The 19,553-nt window shown below is 35.8% G+C and overlaps 1 protein-coding gene across 6 annotated transcripts in view; it reads right to left on the bottom strand.

Annotated features, from left to right (window-relative positions):
- The window catches only part of LOC150096464 (kazrin-like), a 686,592-nt gene that overhangs the window by 390,678 nt on the left and 276,361 nt on the right, over positions 1 to 19,553 (bottom strand). For all 6 annotated transcript variants that reach the window (XM_090408269.1, XM_090408271.1, XM_090408270.1 and 3 more), the window contains one exon: positions 13,989 to 14,192. In XM_090408269.1, coding sequence (XP_090264395.1) covers positions 13,989 to 14,192 — 204 coding nt within the window. The remainder of the gene's footprint in view (positions 1 to 13,988; positions 14,193 to 19,553) is intronic.

Genomic DNA, 19,553 nt, shown 5'->3' with positions numbered 1-19,553 from the left:
GAAAAGCTGTTGAAGGTAATTTGGAAATGTTTCCATTGATAAGTAACACTTGCATAAATGAAACACTTCCAATAATAGTTGAACATTTAACAAGTTTAGAATAAAAATTGAGTTCTTATTTTCCACCACTTAACACTGAACAATACGATTGGATTAGAAACCCATTTATGGAAACTTCAAGTGATTTTGGTTTAACATTAACAGAAGAAGAAGAACTGGCAGCTATATCCACTGATCGTGGGTTGATGATTAAACATAAGGAATTGTCTCTTGAAGCCTTTTGGATTTCTGTAAAAGAAGAATATGTGACAATATTAAAAAAACTTTGAACATTTTACTACAATTTTCAACATCATATTTATGCAAATTAGGATTTTCTACCCTCACCACAACTAAGTGTAAAAAGAGAGGAACTCTTCAATGTATTGAGGAGGAAATGAGAGTTTGCCTTTCAAATATATGCCCAAACATTGAAGCAATTGCTAGGACACATCAGGCTCTTGTTTCTCATAAACACAAGAACAAATAAACATAAGGTATGTTTCATTTTATTTTTTTTTATTGCATCTTTTTTTTTCTGTAATGTTTGACTTAATTATTATAACATATTTCTCAGAAATTTGTATATAGTGCACCTACAATTATTTGTAGGATTTTAAATGCGCCACGACTTCAAAAAGTTTGAGAACCACTGCTCTAATACATGAACAATAAATCCTTCTTTTAAGTTAGAGATTAAACACACATAATATACACATTAAACACTTCTAATCAATTTTCTACCTACTATGTCAGTCTTGCACATTAAGCTAGTCACAATCATCTATGATCATTCCAGACAATTTGCCTTATGGACATTAGCGACTGCTAAATAATCACTTAAAGTTCTTAAATACTGTCCATACCGATTATTACACTACAATGATCTTTCCCTTTTACTGACTGGGTAATTATACAACAAAATCTGTACTTTACCATTTCTTGGGGCATGATCTCCAGGTCCATCTGAGCTGTCCTTCTTTGTTTGAATTATTTCTCGATACTTCCATAAGCCTGCGTTCACGTGGTGGGTCACTATGGTCATAAGATTAAGCTATGCTCTGCACCTGACATTTTTCCTCATCTATTCTCGATCTGTTGCTGGCCATCCTCGTTTCTACTGGATACGTCTGTGATATTATTCCGTCAGAACTCTCAGCGAAGGAGTGAAGACAGCATATGCCGACATCTCACGCTTTAGTACCGGCAGAAATTCAGACATCGAAGGGAAAGGCGCACCGTCTGATATCGTACTATCACCAAGAAACACCATCAGGAACTACCGGTCCATGGGAGAAGTCGAATCATCATCCAGCAAAATAGGCGAAAAAAAAAACCTTGAGAAAGGTGTGCAAACCCTTTTTATTCTCTCTTCACTCCCCCCCCCCCTTTAGCACCCTGTTACTAGCTGCGATAGCACCCTCTTACTTTCTGTGTTATTTTCCCACCCGCTACTTTCTTTGTCCGCAGGGATTTCGGCACATCGCGAGATCTCTAGCAGCGTCTTCGGGGAAACGAATGTGCGTCACTTTCCGAGATTGCCAATGCCTCAGGCCTGCCCGTGACCTTTGGACTATTGTTTACATTCTAATTTACCCATTCATTGTATACATGATGCATTCATATAATACTAATTTATACACAAAGTTCTTTACATAGTATTACAATTCTACTAAAAGGAGATAATTCTATTTCTATTTATAGTTAGTACTTTATTTCTTCTGCTCGAGTACAAGTTTTTTCTCTCAGCTGATTTTTCTGACTTGTTAAATCCTGAATGAATTGTTTCCTTTTAAAAGTTCTTCATTCAGGATATAACACTTCACATCCAGTTAATCATTCTACTGCATTGTATGTGAAACAGAGAAGTGTCTCATGTGTGCAGTTTTTGAATCTTTGTGCTTGCTCAGTATTTTTGGAAGAGGAGGACGAGGCTTTCCATTACCCAAACCAACATGCAGTATTGTCTTCAATGGTGCAAAGAGCATGTACAGTGGATTGTGGAAGCTTGGAATGGAGCAACATATCATACTATACTCTCTACTGAGCAGTTGGATGGATTTGGCAGATGCCTGGTGAACATCTCTTACCAAAGTGCTTAACAACAACTATGAAATTTGGAGGTGATAGGTGGTAGTGTGATGGTATGACCATCTTTTTCCTGGTTTGGCCTTGGACCTGTGTTTGTGATGCCACAGACACTGTACTCTGAGAGGTATCTGAACATTCTGGACAATGCAATGCTTCCTACTTAGGGTTTCTGCGGAAATGACCATTCTCTCTTTAGCAAGACAATGCACCGTATCATAAGGCTGCTGCTGTTACTACACTTGACTGGCCTCCACAGCACCCTCATCTCAACCATAGTGAACACATGCGGGATGAATTGAAGCATCTTGTGAGGTCAAGGCACATCTGCAGCCACAACAGTCCAGGACTCATTACAAGCCTAAAGAAATAATTGTCCAAAATTCTCATTAATCACTACTGTATCAGGAAGACTGGGAAATATTCTGTAGGCTACTGAAAAAGTTTAGAAAAGGAGGAAAAAGTACTATAAAAGAAATCAGAGATCATAGTAATGACACGAAAACTAAAGATATTCTAGATGACTGTAGTAATTACTTAAAAAATCTGTTAAATAAAACAAGCAGGTCAACATGGTCATAGAAAACTTCCAACAGAAATGCAATCAGGAATATCCATACTTGAGGTAGAGAAAGTCAAAAAAAATCTTAAACATGGAAAGGCAGCAGAAGTACACGAAATTCGGCTAGAAATGCTCAAATATGGAGTTATAAAAATTTTACAGCAGCTGCATTGCATACATCAGAAGCCAGGTCAGAGGGTTGAATTCTCTATGATTGGGGCAGAACTCTCGTAGTACTTATTATAAAAAGGGAATTAAAACTGAATGTGAAAATTATAGAGATAATTGCCTACTGAGTATACTTTTTGAAGTATACTTGAAAAACGGATAAAAAAAATTTTGGAAGGAAATCTTGGTGAAGAACAAGTTGGATTCGAGCCAAATAGAGGTTGTCAGGATCAGATTTTCACTTTAAGACAAACAGTTGAGAAATCTTGGGAATATAACAAGGATTTATTATTATTATTATTATTATTATTATACGGGCACTTCCATGGAATCCGAAGACTCATTGTAGGAGACCCAATCTACCCACAAATCTAACACACCTCTCCTTGAACCCATTAACAGGCAAAGCACTCAAAACTGCCTAAGGCAACCCATTCCACTCATTCACCACTCTCCAAGCAAAAAATCTAGTCCTCACACCCCTACTGACCACCCCTTTATTCACCTTCCAGGGATGATCCCTTATTCTGGTCCCTCTAGCCAAGTGATGAAACATTTCCCCTGCATCTATCCTATAAAATCCTTTAAGCAACTCAAATGTTTCTATCATATCCCCTCCTTTTCTCCTATCAAGTAACTTCTGCAATCCACATACCTTCAATCTATCCTCACAGGGAACATTCCACAGGTCACTCACCTCTGAATCCTCGCCACAACTTGGAACCAGACCTTCATATCGCAGTATGTATCAGAAGCCATCAAACCAGAATTTCAAGAAATTATGAAAGAAATGCAAGGGCATTGTTCACATTAAATATTTTAATAAATATGTTTGTAAGCTGTTAAAATAATAAAAATAATGTGTAAAAATATCTAGCGTTTTTAATTATTATATGATGATACAAGGCATATTTCCTCTTTATAATACTTATTACAATAGATTTTTGCTCAATCAATTGGGGGTACGTTATTTATTTTTTCTGTCTTGGGGATACGCGATCAAAAAAGTTTGGAGACCACTGCTCTAGGTGACCCTTAACTATATTCCATACACTATAAACATCCTTACCCAGCAGTGTTTTATGCCATGGTACAGATTTAAGCTTATACCCCTTGTTGATAGAATATTCCTCATATTTTACAATTTCACAAGTCAAGACCACATGGTCACTTTCAACAATAGGAGGAAATGTTGTCACCTTGGTTATGGACAGCTTTTCTGATCCTATGACCAGGTCCGCACATCTGTCTTAAGTAATTATCCTTGAGCAGGTGTATAAATTCTGTTTCCTTCCTGCCGTTTGATCTTTCTTCCTTCCAGTCTATATCTCCATAATTGAAGTCCCTCGTTGTACTAATTTGGTGATGCATGTCTTCCATATCATTTGTAAAATTCCCTGGCCTATAGCAACAACCAACTGTATATTTTGTCTTACTGGTCTTAATCTCACACCAGATTGCTTCAAATGAACAGTTACCCTATCTCCTATTCTTTTTGGCTGCAATTCGTCTGCTATTATCAGCAGTACTGCTCCTCCCACCCCCATCCTATCTTCTCTAACTTCCCTGAAATTACTAAACCCATCACATTCAATTCAATCCCTGTAACTGCATCATTAGCTGTTATCTAAGTCTATCTAGTTCTTTCCCTGAATTCCCACTTCAGCATGTGGGAATTCAGGGAAAGAACTAGATGGCAGATTAGATAATGCACTGGCTCTAGTTCTGCCACATGGCAGAACTAGAGCCAGTGCATTATCTAATCATGATCTTAATTCTACTCACTCTAACGAGGAAGATTCTGTCATTCATCTAGTGATCTGGAACAAATCAGAAAACATTCTTAGATGCTACTGGAGAGAAGAATAGTGGAAGAACAGAAATTGTCCTCAATCCGGTCCATCTTAATATTAACCTTAGCTATAACCTATCTGATTAACATGCTTCAGCTATCCAACTTTGGCATACACAAAATCATGCCTGTGTGAACATGCTCAACCATCCTATGGCATTCAGAATGGCTTCATATGTCAGCACCATGTTTACAAGTTATTTATAGATGCCTCTTGTAATGCATATTTTTGTACTTCTCTTTTCATGTTATGCACCAGATGAAGTTTTCTAAGAAAACAAAACTAGTTTGTTTAGTTTTCTGTTTATTAACTAAAATAATAAACAGTATTTTTTCTTTTTCGTATCTCTCTCGGCTTCCAGTCATTCAATTTATTTAATCACACACACACACACACACACACACACACACACACACACAAAATGCTCTCAGCTACTTTTTTCAAGCATTCTTTAATTGCTAATCAAACAGAAACTGAGTGACGTCATAAAACTGCATCAGTCACATAATGGTTCTTCACTCCCATGTATAGCGATATCCCTGTCAAATATGTGTCTCTCTATCTAGAGGTCAATAACTACTTATAACTTCACTAAAACATTATTATTCACACTTTTCTTTAATATTTTCTTGCACCAGGTTTCTCAATATCTTCCATGCACTAAAGAAATTAGAATTAGTTTCAGTTTTAGACATGCTCTGCTATAGTATCAAAAAAAAAAAAAAAAAGTGCTAACATCAGTCACATATACTCTAATTTACATTAATTGTTGATTACTTTCACATTATCGGTATTTCATAATACAGTATACATTACAAAAATACAGGTATTCCCTTTTTACGCAATTTCGAAATAACATGGTTTAGAAAACAAAAGCAATTCTTGCAGACGTAGACTTCTGTGGCTAATTGGTTCAAAAGATATATTTCGGTGATTACACCACATTTTTTATTATTCAGTTATACAAAATACTGAAATAAATAAAGTTCCCGACAAGTTTCGTAAATCGTAGGATTTACATCTTCAAGGGGTAAATAGTATAAGTTAAAGTTTAAACAAGAGAATTAATAAATACAAATTATAACCGTCTGGCTATTCATAAACTCAAATAACAGAATGCAGATATAAAACGTTATTGACATTGAACAATACTGGACGATGTCACGTAGAAGTGGTATGGAAAGCAAGACCCTTTTATTTTGTTCTCTTTTCTATTGTACGTCTTTTTGGTGTTCAGCCATGCATATTTCTCCAGATCTTCCTGTCTGTCCTACGTAGCAAATCCCACAAGAGTAATGGATTTTGTAGACGCCTGGTTTTTTAAGAGGATGATGAGGTGGTTTTGGTGGATGTAGGAATCTTGAGATTTTTTCCATAGGAAGGAAGGCTACTTTTATGTTGTGGCTTTAATTTGGCTAGCTTATCTGTAACATTTTTGATATAAGGAAGCGAGATTGCGTTTTTGTAATCCTGTTTTATTGTGTTGTTAGTTGGAGGAATTTTAAGAATTCTCTTGATGGTTTTTGTTTCATATCCATTCTGTTGGAGGATTTGTGTTAAGTATTTTAGTTCTTCATTACATCTTTCTTGTTTGCTGGAGATATTGTATGCTCTGTCTCGAAGAGTTTTAATTAAGCTTATTTTTTGTGAAGGATGGTGGTGTGAGGTTGCATTTAGAAATCTTCCAGTGTTTGTCGGCTTCCTATATACTGAGAAGGAGAGTTTGCTTTCTTCATTAACTTCTAATAGAATATCCAGAAAAGGAAGTTTTTTATTTTCTATTTTTTCTAAAGTGAATTTTATGGTGTTGTGCAAATTGTTGAGATAATCTTAGAAATTGATAAGTTCATCTGTTGTTCCATTGAATATGATGAAAATATCGTCCACACAGCATAGCCATATTTTTGGTTTTTTATGGTAATTCTTAAGAGCAGTATTTTCAAATTTTTCCTGTGATAATGATGAACCCATGGCCAAACCTTCTTTCTGTTCCCAGATTCTGTCTTGATAGGTGAAAAAAGTATTGTTTATACAATGTTTAAAAAGATTTAAGATGTCCGGAGGGAAGAGGTCTTCTAGGAGATTCAAAATTTCTTGTGTCGGGACATTTGTAAACAAGCTGATAATGTCTAGACTTGCTAAGATGTCTGTTGTACCAATATGTATATCTTTCACTTTTTCTATGAAATGTTTACTATTTTTTATGAAGGAAGATGTTTTTCCTATATGTTGTGAGATCATGTTGGTGAGGTATTTCGCCAAGTTGGAAGACGGTGAATCTCTTCCATCTACTATTGGTCTTAAAGGTATATCTGTCTTATGGATCTTTGGAACACCATATATATTCTTGGTATCAAAGGATGTTTTGGTTGTAAATATTTTTTAAGTTCTTCCGTCCAGAGAGGCACTTTTTTTATTAGATCATTTGTTTTTTTGTGTGTATGCCAAGTCGGGTCTCTGTCTAAGGTTTGTAGGTGTTTGTATCTTCCAGGAGACTTTTCATTTTGTTATCATATTCTGTAGCATTTAACACGACAGTTGCGTTGCCTTTATCCGCTTTGATTATGACAATATTTTTGTCATCCTTTAACTTTTTAAGGCAAGCACATTCATTGTATGGTAGATTCCTAGGAGGTAATCTGCTTTTTAATAGTAAAGCTGTACTTTCTATACGGATAAAATCTGCCATGTTGTCCGGTAGATTTCTAATTCTCTTTTTTATTGTACGTCTTTTTGGTGTTCAGCCATGCTTTACTATTAAAAAGCAGAAGGGTGCTATGCAAATTGCTCAAAATTAAGTTGGTCTGGTACAGGAGGCCAGCCTATATAAAGTTGCTTGGAAGGAGTTAAGCTGTTTGCTAAACATTTCTTGTTTACAATTCGAAATGTTTATGCATCTTGTGTTTTGTTCATGCAATTGAGTTATACAGGTACGTATTAAATTTTGAAGGAAAAGGCCCTAGTGATGTGGATAGAAGATTGTTCACAAAAAGGAATACCTTTAGACAGAAATGTCATCAAACAGAAAGGATTACGGTTGTACAAACAGATTCAGGAAAAGGAGCCAACAACATCAACCAACAGTTGTGAATTTTCTGCATGCACAGGTTGGCTTAAAAAATTTTCTCAAAAGATATGTGCTTCATAATGTAAAAATAAAAGGAGAAACTGCATCTGCAGATAAGCTGGCAGCTAGAGAATTTCTTTCAAAACTGTCCAAAATTACTGAAAATGGTGGCCACACTCCTGATCAAGTTTGGAACACAGATGAGACTGGCCTTTGTTGCAAAAAAATGCCAAATAGAACTTATATAGTGAAATCACAAAAACGTATTGGTCGCTTTAAAGCAGCTAAGGATTGTGTGACTATTATTTTGCAGCAAATGTTTCAGGCGATCGTATATTAAAACCATTACTCAATAATCGATCCTTAAACCGTGGGCAATGAAAGGTGTGGATTTTAACACATTACCAGTGCACTGGAAGACAAACAAAAAAGGTTGGGTTACAAAAGAAATTTTTAATGAATGGTTCCAGAATCAATATTTTGTTCCAGAAGTTGAACACTATTTGATGGAAAAAATCTGGACTTTAAAGTTTAATTGATTATAGACAATGTGCCAGGCCATCCTGTTTTAGAACACCCAAATGTGGAATTTTGTTTTCTGCCACCTAATACAACCACTAGACCAGGATGTGTTACCTTCAAAACTTACTACATAAGAAGAACATTCCAATACATTTTGGATAAATTAGGTAAGGATAATTTACTGACAGTTATTGATGTGTGGAAGAAATTTTCTTCTACACATCAATAACTGTCAGTCATTGATGTGTGGAAGATGTGTGGATGTTGACTGATCAACATCAATTGGATTGAAACTTGCTAACATGGCATTATCAGAATTGAAACCATCGACTTTAAATGCATGACTTTGTCAAAATGTGTGAAAAAGAAAAACCTTGTACCTTTGCATACAACTGAATATCCCAATATCATCAGAGAACATGTAGTTGGCAGAGAAGGATTTCATGATTTTTCATCTGCAGATATTAAAGGATTGATGGCTGACAGGGCTGTTAGTGATGACGAAAAAATTGAAGCTGTCCTTCAGAATCTCAAAAAAGAAAAACGTGATAATGATGATGATGAAAAGATTCCACTCACTGCAGGATTAATCAAAGAAGGGCTTCAAACGGCTAGTAAACTACAAAGTCATTTTCTTACACATAATCCAAATACTGAACAAGTTGAATAGTTTAAACGTGAACTGAAGTCATGTATGGTGCAATATGAAGAATTATACAAAGATCTAGTGAAAACAGGATCTCAACGATTAATTACGGAGTTCGTATTAAAAAAAAAATCAACCTTCAAAATTATTGGAAATTAGTGCTAATTTAGTTATTTTTACTGAAGAAAACGTTTTGCCATTGCAGCATGAACAGGATGGACAAAGTGTTTCATTGAGTGATGGCAGTGATTTAATTTTAGTCTCACACAAAAGAATGCGACTACTGTCAGAAAGTGAAGGCAAAAAAAATTTAATTCTCGTGGAAAGGCTTAGACGTTGGTTATACATTCTTACTAAATAGCTTAAGGAAATTACAACATACAATATAATATACATTAAAATAAATTTTAATACACTTCCAATATTTTGGCAACATCACGTTGCCATTAATCACAGGAACTTAAATACAAGACACGTGCACACATCCACAACACACAGTAAATGAGGAACGAAGCAGGAAGCTATTCTTTCTCCTAAAAGTTCTGATGGTTCCCCTAAAAGCCCCCCCCCAGTGGGCAATGTTGGTATTCTTGGGCGATTGGGCTCAAGGTCTTCTGATGTAGTTTCCCAAATTTGGGACAGTCTCATGCAACCAAATTTTTTGAGGTTTGGATTGATTCTTAGGGATGAGGCTGATTCTATGAATAGCCTTTCATATTTGAATTTACTATGGTGTAGGTGTATTATCGTGGCTTTCTTCCACCATATTCTATGGCGGGTATCCAGTGCATGGTCTGCAAAACCAGGGTGGCTGTATTGGTGAAAACAGATGTAGTCCTTGTGTTTTGAAATTCTGATATTAGCTGTCCTGCCTGTTTGGCCAAAGTAGGACAGCTTACAACTGCAAAGGACTTGGTATACATCAGGTAGGTCTAGGGGGGGGGGGGAGGTTGGTCTTTAGTGGAGCATATAAGGGATGCAATTTTTTATAAGTTCTTTAACAAGAAGTTAAGTCATGTTTTTTTAGGATTTTTGTAATTTTTTCTGAGGTGCCTCGGATATAGGGAATGATGATGGATTTAGAGTAATCCTTGTTGTGAAGGGGGGGGGGGGTATTGGTTTCAATATTTTTTTGGGGGGGTAGCCATTGGCTAAGAAAGTGTTGAGATGTAGTTTAGTTCTGTCGCTAGGGCATTGTCATTGGAACAGATAAGTTTAGCCCTGTTGTGTAGTGGCTTAATGACTCCATATTGTTGGGAGGTGTGGGGGGGATTGTTGGTGAATGTATCTGCCTGTAGGTGGGCTTTCTATAAACAGAGAAAACCAAGGTTCCATCAGGCTGGTGGGTGACTAGTGTGTCAATGAAAGGAAGGCAAATGCTTTTCTTCTTCTTCCAGGGTGAACTTGATTCTGGGGTGTTGGTTGTTTAAGTGTGTTAGGAAGGAGAGGTGAACTGAAATAGGGCTGTGATATCAGAAGGAAATTTAGCTTGGATTAGCTCTAAGTATTCTTTGAGTGGGACATTTGTGAATAGGGAGGAGACATCGAAACTGACCATTACATCAGTGTGTTTGAGTGTAAGGTTTTCTATACTAACTTTGAAGTGGGCTGAATTTTTTATGTGTGAGGACTTTGGTAAATGTAAGTAGTCCGATCGAGCATTCAGCTTACCTATGTAATCCTTTTGGTTAAGTAATACAGTGCCGTTCCCTTTATCTGCTTTGGTGATTATTATTTCCTTGTTTTTCTTTAATTCTTGCAGAGATTTAATTTCCTTATTGGGCATGTTGGTTTTTGGCGGTTTTGCTTTGGTCAGAACACGAGCCACATCCAGTTTAATATCGTTGGCGATGTGGTTTGGAAGGTGTCATATCCCGCATTCAATTTGTATTATAATGTCTTCAGCAGGTATTCTTCTGGGCACAATAGCAAAGTTGTGGCCACGTGAGAGCGTCGAGTGCTTCAGGTTTCAAACTAATTGATGAAAGGTTGACTAACGTGTCAGTAGGAAGTTGGAGTTTGGAGTTCGAGTTCTTTTTTAAATTCTAAAATTTTTTGATGTGTTGTTCCTGAACTTTTTTTAATTCTTTATCTGCAGCAGTGCACGAGATGTCATATAAAATAGATCAAATCTCATGGTTTAAGGTGCTGGAAAGCTCATCTTCGAGTGCCTGGAAGTTAGCGTCAATAAGGGAACGGTGAGTTATTCTGAAATATTGGAAGTGTATTAAAATTTATTTTAATGTATATTCTATTTTAGGTTGTCATTTGTTTAAGCTATTTAGTAAGAATGTATAACCAACGTCTAAGCCTTTCCACAAGAATTACGATAATCCATGGAGATTCCATCGCACGTAAGGCCCGCCATTACAGTAAAATGTAGTTGAAGCTATCAAAGACAGCTGAATTGTCTTGCTTCCTTAAAACACTGCCGGGGATAACAGGTAATCCCAAACTGTGTCAAATTCAAACACTGTTTCATTTTCCAAAAGGCTCCATATTTATAACCGTGTCAGCCAAGCTTTGCTCAGGGAACAAATCGTCGCTACTCGCCATTCCCTTATTGATGCTAATTTAGCACTCGAAGATGAGCTTTCCAGCACTTTAAACCACGAGATTTGGTCTATTTTATATGACATCTCGTCCACTGCTGCGGATAAACAATTTTAAAAAGTACGGGAACGACACATCAAAAAATTTGAGTGTATATATTATTTATAAATTGGGTGTGTATATATTATTTATAAAATAATTAAAGAAATGTGTATTTAACTTGAATAAATATTCAAAAAATACACACTATCATTATAGATTATTTTGCCTATGGGGATATAAAGTGGAAGGAAAAGAAAGCATGAAGATGAGGGAAACAGAATTTAAAGAGATAACAAGGAAAGTTACTCTTGATATTTCCAAAGCATCTTGTGTCTAGCAACAAGGCCTGCCAGTAAACTGCCATCCTTCAGTCTACCTTCCACCCTGTATAAGTGAATAGCCAGTTTTCTCTCTAGTCAATCAGTGCATGCTGTGGTTGGTGGCCTTCCTCTCTTCAAATGTTTCCATTACTAAGGCAGGAATGGGAAGTGGATAGTTATAACATCTTTCTAATATATATAAATTATCTTTTTCACTGGCCAATAATGATAATACACTCCAATCCTCCTCCTCATTCAAAAAACCCTGCAGTGCACAAACATCTAAATTTACAACCATATACACTAGTCTCCACATCATTCTTCAGAAGTAACCAAGATGTCTTTAATGCTACCAAAATGACGTCTCTTTCTATCTTGCAAAGCCGACCTTAATACGCTCTCTCTTCTGGGAAAGTGAAATGAGATCTGGTGAGAGAGAGAGAAAATTACATCAGACTTCTCAGCCTCTGAAAAAAATAGGAATTTTTTTTTAGCCTAAGACACTACTTCTCCCCCATCCAGCAACAAACTATCTAGCCAAAAAAATTCTCAATTTATTAGCTGTCTAGAGAAGGGCAATTCTATGGAATAGATGATCCCGCTCTCTCTCTTTCAGTGAGCAGCAACTGCTTACCATTCTTTTAGCAAGATAACTAAATCTCATTTGCTTCTTCCACTTTTATTCCCTGCAACAATCTGCCTTGCAACCTGTTCCTTTACTATAACCTACAGCTTTTCAAGAAAAATGGATCTTTTAATTTTCTTTTTTGAAAAGAAAGATCCTATTAAAAGATACATTTTTCTTACCTTCATCCTATAAACAGAATTGATGTAATACAGGCTGTATCATCTTTTGTGTTTTGGACTGATACTTAAAAAAATAAAATTATATCCATTAAGTATTTCCATTATATGAAAATTATCACGATCAATATGATCATTTATAATAAAATTTTAAAATAAAATGAACAGTGTGATTCAGAAATCAACCATGATACATTTTATATTTTTTATTCCAAATGATACATTATCTTGAGTGCTACTCTTCATAAATATAATTTGTGTAAATAACTAAAAAAGGGCTATAAATTATTAAGCAGTATTTATCATTTATAGTTTCTATAGGATACCATATTTACTCAAATATAACTTGCACTTTTTTCCCCAAAATTAAAGTTAAAAACTTGTGGTGAGAGATATATGCAGGGATTTTTGGAAACTAAAATTTTGCAGCAAAAATCTAAATTGACGTTTATAATTAAATCCTGAGTATTCATTATAATTTGTGACTGCTCACATCATTTATAATACAAATGCATTTAAATTTTAATTATCAACGTAATTTACGTGATTGGCTATTCACTTTCATCAAGATTCAAATTTGATTTGAATCTTGATATAAAAGATTCATATTTGAATGAATCTTTTAGCGACAATGCTTCTGCAATTAAATTAATTATATCTGGCAAAATCATGTCCCAATCTCTCAAAATCCAGTTACACAGCAGTTCTAATTATGGTATCTTAATCTTAATCCACCCCCATGCAACCCTATGTCTCCTCTACTGGTTGCTTCCATCTCTGTGAATATGATTGGTGTGGCATTAACAAAAGATAGCATGACTCAACAACAAAGGCAAGCTGACAATTGCTGAGTTGAAATGCTGATTTTCTTCAACCAAATTCCAAAATATCTAAAACTACCATAACAACATTCACTATATATTTCTTAAAGATTTAAACTTTTTTTCATGTGTTAACTATATGTGAAACTTTTTAATTTCTTTTTTTTTGCAAACTAAAACCAGGGGTGCGAGGTATACGTGAGGGCAAGTTATATTAGAGTAAATAAGGTATGGCATTCACCAACTTTTCGGGTCATTTTTCACTCAAAGCTCTTGTTTTTGAGAAATAGTGGTTTCCTGAGTTTAAAATTGTAACATAAATCCCTTTTTAAATAGCTGATTTTCATTAGCTTAAGAAATACCAAATTATTTGTGAAATTCAAACAGACAGGAAGAGTAGACTAATAAAAACAGCTGACAAAATATAAGAAAAAAAAAAGAGAGGATGGGAAGACAAGGATACTTGGAAAGATATTTCTAATGTTTAATTAATCAGCACATACCATCAGAAATACTTGGTTCTAAGCTTTTACGCTGACGACTTCTTGAGAAAACTCTTGAAATTGATCCCCAGGTTCCTTTTCCTTCTTTCCACTTTTTTTCCTTTTTACAAGTGGTGTCACTATTTGCTAAATAATTATATATCTCTTCAGCTGAACGTGACAGTCCAGGAACAGATGAACGCTTACCATTAATTATACTTGAAGCTATAAATTGAATAATGGCCAATGGGTAAAAATATAAACAGCTTTATTTAACACTAGAACAAAAATATTGATCATACATAGGCATGAAATCTCTATGTTGTATCACAGTTTAAAAAATATACTTTAATTCTACTCATTCTAAGCAGAAGTCATTTAAAATTTTGTATTTGCATTAAAAAAAAAGAAATAGATCCAATTTGTAATATGCACAAATAAACATATCACTAACTATGCATCAAACAAAGAAACGCGACAGTGACTCTGCCTTTTCAGCCAATTTCATTAAGCTTTCACACCAAGATTCTTAGGAACTTGATTGTTTTCTCACCCCAAGCAATTTAAATTTATTTACATTGTCTTCTTAATTTAGATCTACAGTTATGAATATTTTATGGTATCAATAAAACTGATTCTGTTAACTTTTATGGGAAGTTTGAATTCTGGCAAGATGACAAACACATCATTAACTGGGACATTTTAAGTATTAGGGTTGAGGTTGTAATTGTCAAATCAATGTCTGGAGCAACTAGGGGTTGAATCCTAGGATAAAGGACTAATTGAGCCCTTTTCACAAAAATTCTAATGAATGATGTGTTCACAATCTAGTCAGACTCAAAAGCATCTCTAATGAGTTTTTTTAACAAACATTCTCCTTTTCTGTACGTGATATACAGCGCTTATAGAATCTGTTCACCATAAATCTACTTTCAGAGGTGACTGACTGACTACAGCAAAATTCACCCCATCATCTATCTAAAAAAATAGACATCTTCAAATCTTTGCTCAGAGCATGTTATCTGCTCCAATTCCTAAGATCTCCAACAAGAACTGATCAGCATCCAGTGCATCATCATACTGCAAAATGGCTTTGCCTGAAGGAATTTTAAATGCATCCTGGGCATTTATTAGCCTAGCCCCAAGAATAACCCTGAACTTGTATACACTGAGTCCCTATTCCATATATTGCAGGCATCTTGGAGGTGATTGCAAAGATCCTGACAAGATATAATTTAGTCCCTGCATTCTTCATTAACAAAATCTCCTCCTGGTTTACCAACCATGAAATATAAACAGTCCCTTCACTTCTCGGGTAAACACCAGGAGAGAAAGAGAGTGTGCCTCTGCTTGTATTTTGAACAAACAGGGCAGGATGCATAAAACTGCCCCAAATTTGGGAGGCATACGTGTTGTTTATTATTTTAACGGTATAATAGAACACAGAAACTAAGTAAATAATTAATTTATTAACTTGATGCTGATATTTCGCTGGTATTATAACCAGCATCTTCAGAGCACAAAAACACTGTTTGTCACAATATGCGAGACTAAAACAACATGGTGTACTTAAACAAATTTGTAGCAGCAACACAAAGACTAGAGTCCTGATTTTGGCACCCTCTATCTGAAAAAAAAAAAAAAAAAAAAAAAAAAAAAACGCTATCATATATTACTAGAGTCCTAGAAAAGTGCTAGTTTTTTCTTAATATGACTGTCTCCCAGATCTTCGGCAAGTTAATACAGCCATATTTGTTGAGATTTGGAGTGTGTTTTAGGGCTTCTGTCGCCTCTAAGAACAATCTCTCTGATTTATATGGGTTTCTGTGTAGTACTTTTGTGTTTTTCCAGTTGATCCTGTGTGCTGGGGTATCCAGAGCATGGTCTGCTAGGCCCGACTTCCCATAATGATATTTCTGGACGTATCGTTTATGTTCGCTGATGCGGATATTCACAGTTCTTCCTGTTTGACCGTAGTAGGCTTGATTGCATGAGCAGGGTACTTGGTAGACTCCTGGATGTGATAAAGGAGGAATGCTGTCCTTGGGTGAGCGGATGAGGGTGGCTAATTTGCTACATGGTCTGAATGTAGTGCGTAGTTTATGTTTATTGAGAATTCTTGAGATCTTTTCGGATGTGCCTTTAATGTAAGGAATGGCGACTGTTTTGTTGTAGTTCTCTGTGGTGGATGGTGGGAGGGATTTCTTAGGAGTGTTTAGTATTTTGTTTATTTTTTGTGGATTGTAGCCGTTGGCCAAGAAGGTGTGGCGTAAGTGAGTCAGTTCAGCAGTAAGAGCCTTGTCATTTGAACAGATTGCTCTCGCTCTATGGGTTAGCATTTTTAATATGCCATATTGTTGAGAAGGATGATGGTGTGATTTTTTGTGTAAGTATCTGCCTGTATGTGTGGGTTTTCTGAAAACTGAAAATGATAAGGAACCATCTGGGAGACGTGTGATGAGTGTATCCAGGAAGGGCAGACAGTTGTTGGTTTCCAGTTCCATAGTAAAGTGGATTTTTGGATGTTGGCTATTTAAATGTGCTAAGAATGTTTTCAATGTCTCAGGGCCATGTGGCCAAATAGCATCATCAACATAGCGTAGCCAAAGTGTTGGTTTGAGAGTGGCTGTATTGATTGTTTGTTTTTCCAGGTGTTCTATGTAAAAGTTGGCTGGTGGGTGGGGGGGGGGGGGGGGAGAAAGGGGGGAGCCCAAGGCTGTCCCATCAATTTGTTTGTATATTTTCCCTTTCCATGTGAAATATCCTACATGTATTGTGAATTTGAATAGTTCAAATATATCAGGGGGGAAGTGTGACTTCAGTAGATTGAGGGTTTCTATTAGTGGTACATTTGTGAATAGTGAAGTGATGTCAAAGCTTACTATTAAGTCTGAGCTTTTTAGGGTGAGGTGTTGTAAGATGCTTTTTAGGTGTGCTGAATTTTTGATAAAGGAGGGAGAATTGTTAGTGAGAGTGGCTAGTAGCTTCGCTAAATGTCTAGCCAGTTTGTATGTGGGACTATTTATACTGTCCAGAATTGGGCGTAGGGGTGTGCCTGGTTTGTGAATTTTTGGTGATCCATAGATCCTCGGTGTTTTAACATGGAAGGGTTTGAGTTTGTTCAGAGAGATTGTTCTTAGAGGCGACAGAAGCCCTAAAACACACTCCAAATCTCAACAAATATGGCTGTATTAACTTGCCGAAGATCTGGGAGATAGTCATATTAAGAAAAAACTAGCACTTTTCTAGGACTCTAGTAATATATGATAGCGTTTTTTTTTTTTTTTTTTTTTTTTTCAGATAGAGGGCGCCAAAATCAGGACTCTAGTCTTTGTGTTGCTGCTACAATTTTGTTTAAGTACACCATGTTGTTTTAGTCTCACGTATTGTGACAAACAGTGTTTTTGTGCTCTGAAGATGCTGGTTATAATACCAGCGAAATATCAGCATCAAGTTAATAAATTAATTATTTACTTAGTTTCTGTGTTCTATTATACCGTTAAAATAATAAACAACATGTTCGACGAACACATAAGTCTGTCCACACGTTTAGGAGGCATACATTTTAAGATCATCAGCCCAAAGGCCAAGACAACCCAATTTAGCCCACTAGGGGACAGCATTAAGGACTCTAGGTCCAACTTCTGTTCACTTTATTCAGCCTGGTTTGCTCAGCGTACGAAGTTTTTCCACTTGGTTATACTATAAATTAAAGATGCCAAGAAATTACATTTTTAATTTAATCCACGTATAAGCACACAAGGTGTACCAGAAGAAATTTCAGGAATGGGCAACTTGTATATAGAAGCTAATGACTTCACATCACTTGCCTCAGTATCCCATAATGCAAAGCACATATCCTTACAGACATGTATAATGCTATACATTATGGAAAGGGTCACTACAACTACACTGTAGTGACTCTTCCCATAATATTTTTTTTTTAAATAACGAAACCTGTGGTGCGTTCATAATTAGAAGAAATACACGTATAAACCACAGTGAAAATTATTTAATTGTAAATAGTTCATCCTAAGTATCTTCGGACATCATCAGTACAGTATTTAAACAAAATTAGGAATAACATACAGTTAGGGCGCATGATTACAATAGAATCTCATGAAAATGTGCATAACGTGCTAAAGTAGTAAAAAAAAAAAAAAATTTTAATTATTTAACACAATTTTGTATGATAATTTCCCATACTTTAGGAATAGTAAGAACGTCATTGCAGTTTAGGTTTGGTCTGTGTAGTAGGGCTTCAGAACTTTCTTTGTATAAACGTTCATGTTTAAATAAAGATCTATGTAAAAGTTTAGCCTTTTCCCAATGGATCCTATGGTTTGGATTTTCAATTCCGTGTTGAGAGAGGCCAGATTTCTGCGGTTTAAGAAGACGAATGTGGTCTTGATGTTCAGAGATGCGTTTCTGAACAGACCTACCTGTCTGTCCAAAGTAAGATAATCTGCATGAGCATGGAATCTCATAAACACCAGGTAACATCAACGGTGAAAATTTGTCCTTAGGAGAAGGTAATAAGTTGTAAATTTGGTTGATAGGTTTGTAAGTAATGGCAAAATTGTATTTCTTCATAATTTTAGAAAGACGTTCTGAGATGTCTTTAACGTAAGGTATGGGAATCCTATGCACTTCTTCCTGTCTGATTTGAAGGATCTTTAAACCAGGAATTAGAAGTTATCAAAAATACAGCCATCCTAAATGGATATAATCCTAAAACAACTCAAAAAATCATCAGTCACGTCTGCATACATCAAACCAGACAGGAAGAAGTGTACCCCTGTACCACTCATACCACTCACTTCCTCATTCATAACCACCTCTTCAATCTCTCCTATTTTACTCTCCTGTTTTCCACATCACTTTCCACTTGATCTGATTTATTCTCTCTCACTCTACTCACCTTTCTACCTTCCAGCAGCAGACTCTCAAAGCAACTTACACCATAACCACTCAAATATAGTTCATTGCTCACTGCTGGGCTGATAGCCCAACAGCCAAGAACACCTACTTAGCCCGCTAGAGGGCACCATCAGGACTGGTAGGAGAACAATAGCTTCATCTCTTCATTCCCAGTTTCTGTGTTGTAGTGCCTATGTGCACGTAACTTTTTTTGTAAGTTCCTTTAGAAGATGGCAACGTGACATTGCCGAAATATCGGAAAATATTTATTAAAGTTTAATTTATATCCTTAACTATGTTGTTCAATTCCTTGAGTGTTTTAATAATCAGTAATTACTACTCATAGTTTTCTTTTCATATCCTTCAAATATTCAATTTTTACTGCTGCAAAGAACGAGTACGACACCTTTTTTTTCCCTCCCCATTTTATAAAAAAATACTGTTTCACCACCATTTCTGGTGTATTTTTGGTGATATATAGAAGATACTGACACTAACACAATTTTCATGACTAGTTTCTGATTAACTTTTTTCCAAATTAATTTATTACCTGTAAGTCTCCAACTGATCAGTTCTTACATTTTAAGCGTTTCACAAATGCTTCCAACCACCCATATATTAGTTATCCTCTCATTCTTAGTTATATGTATATATGCTTTGCTATAA

This window comes from Typopeltis vanoorti, chromosome 18 (genome assembly GCF_054136105.1).
Source record: "Typopeltis vanoorti isolate ZY-2024b chromosome 18, IOZ_Tvanoo_1.0, whole genome shotgun sequence".
In the NCBI taxonomy this organism is placed as follows: domain Eukaryota; kingdom Metazoa; phylum Arthropoda; class Arachnida; order Uropygi; family Thelyphonidae; genus Typopeltis; species Typopeltis vanoorti.
This window is presented reverse-complemented; position numbering and strand designations above follow the sequence as displayed.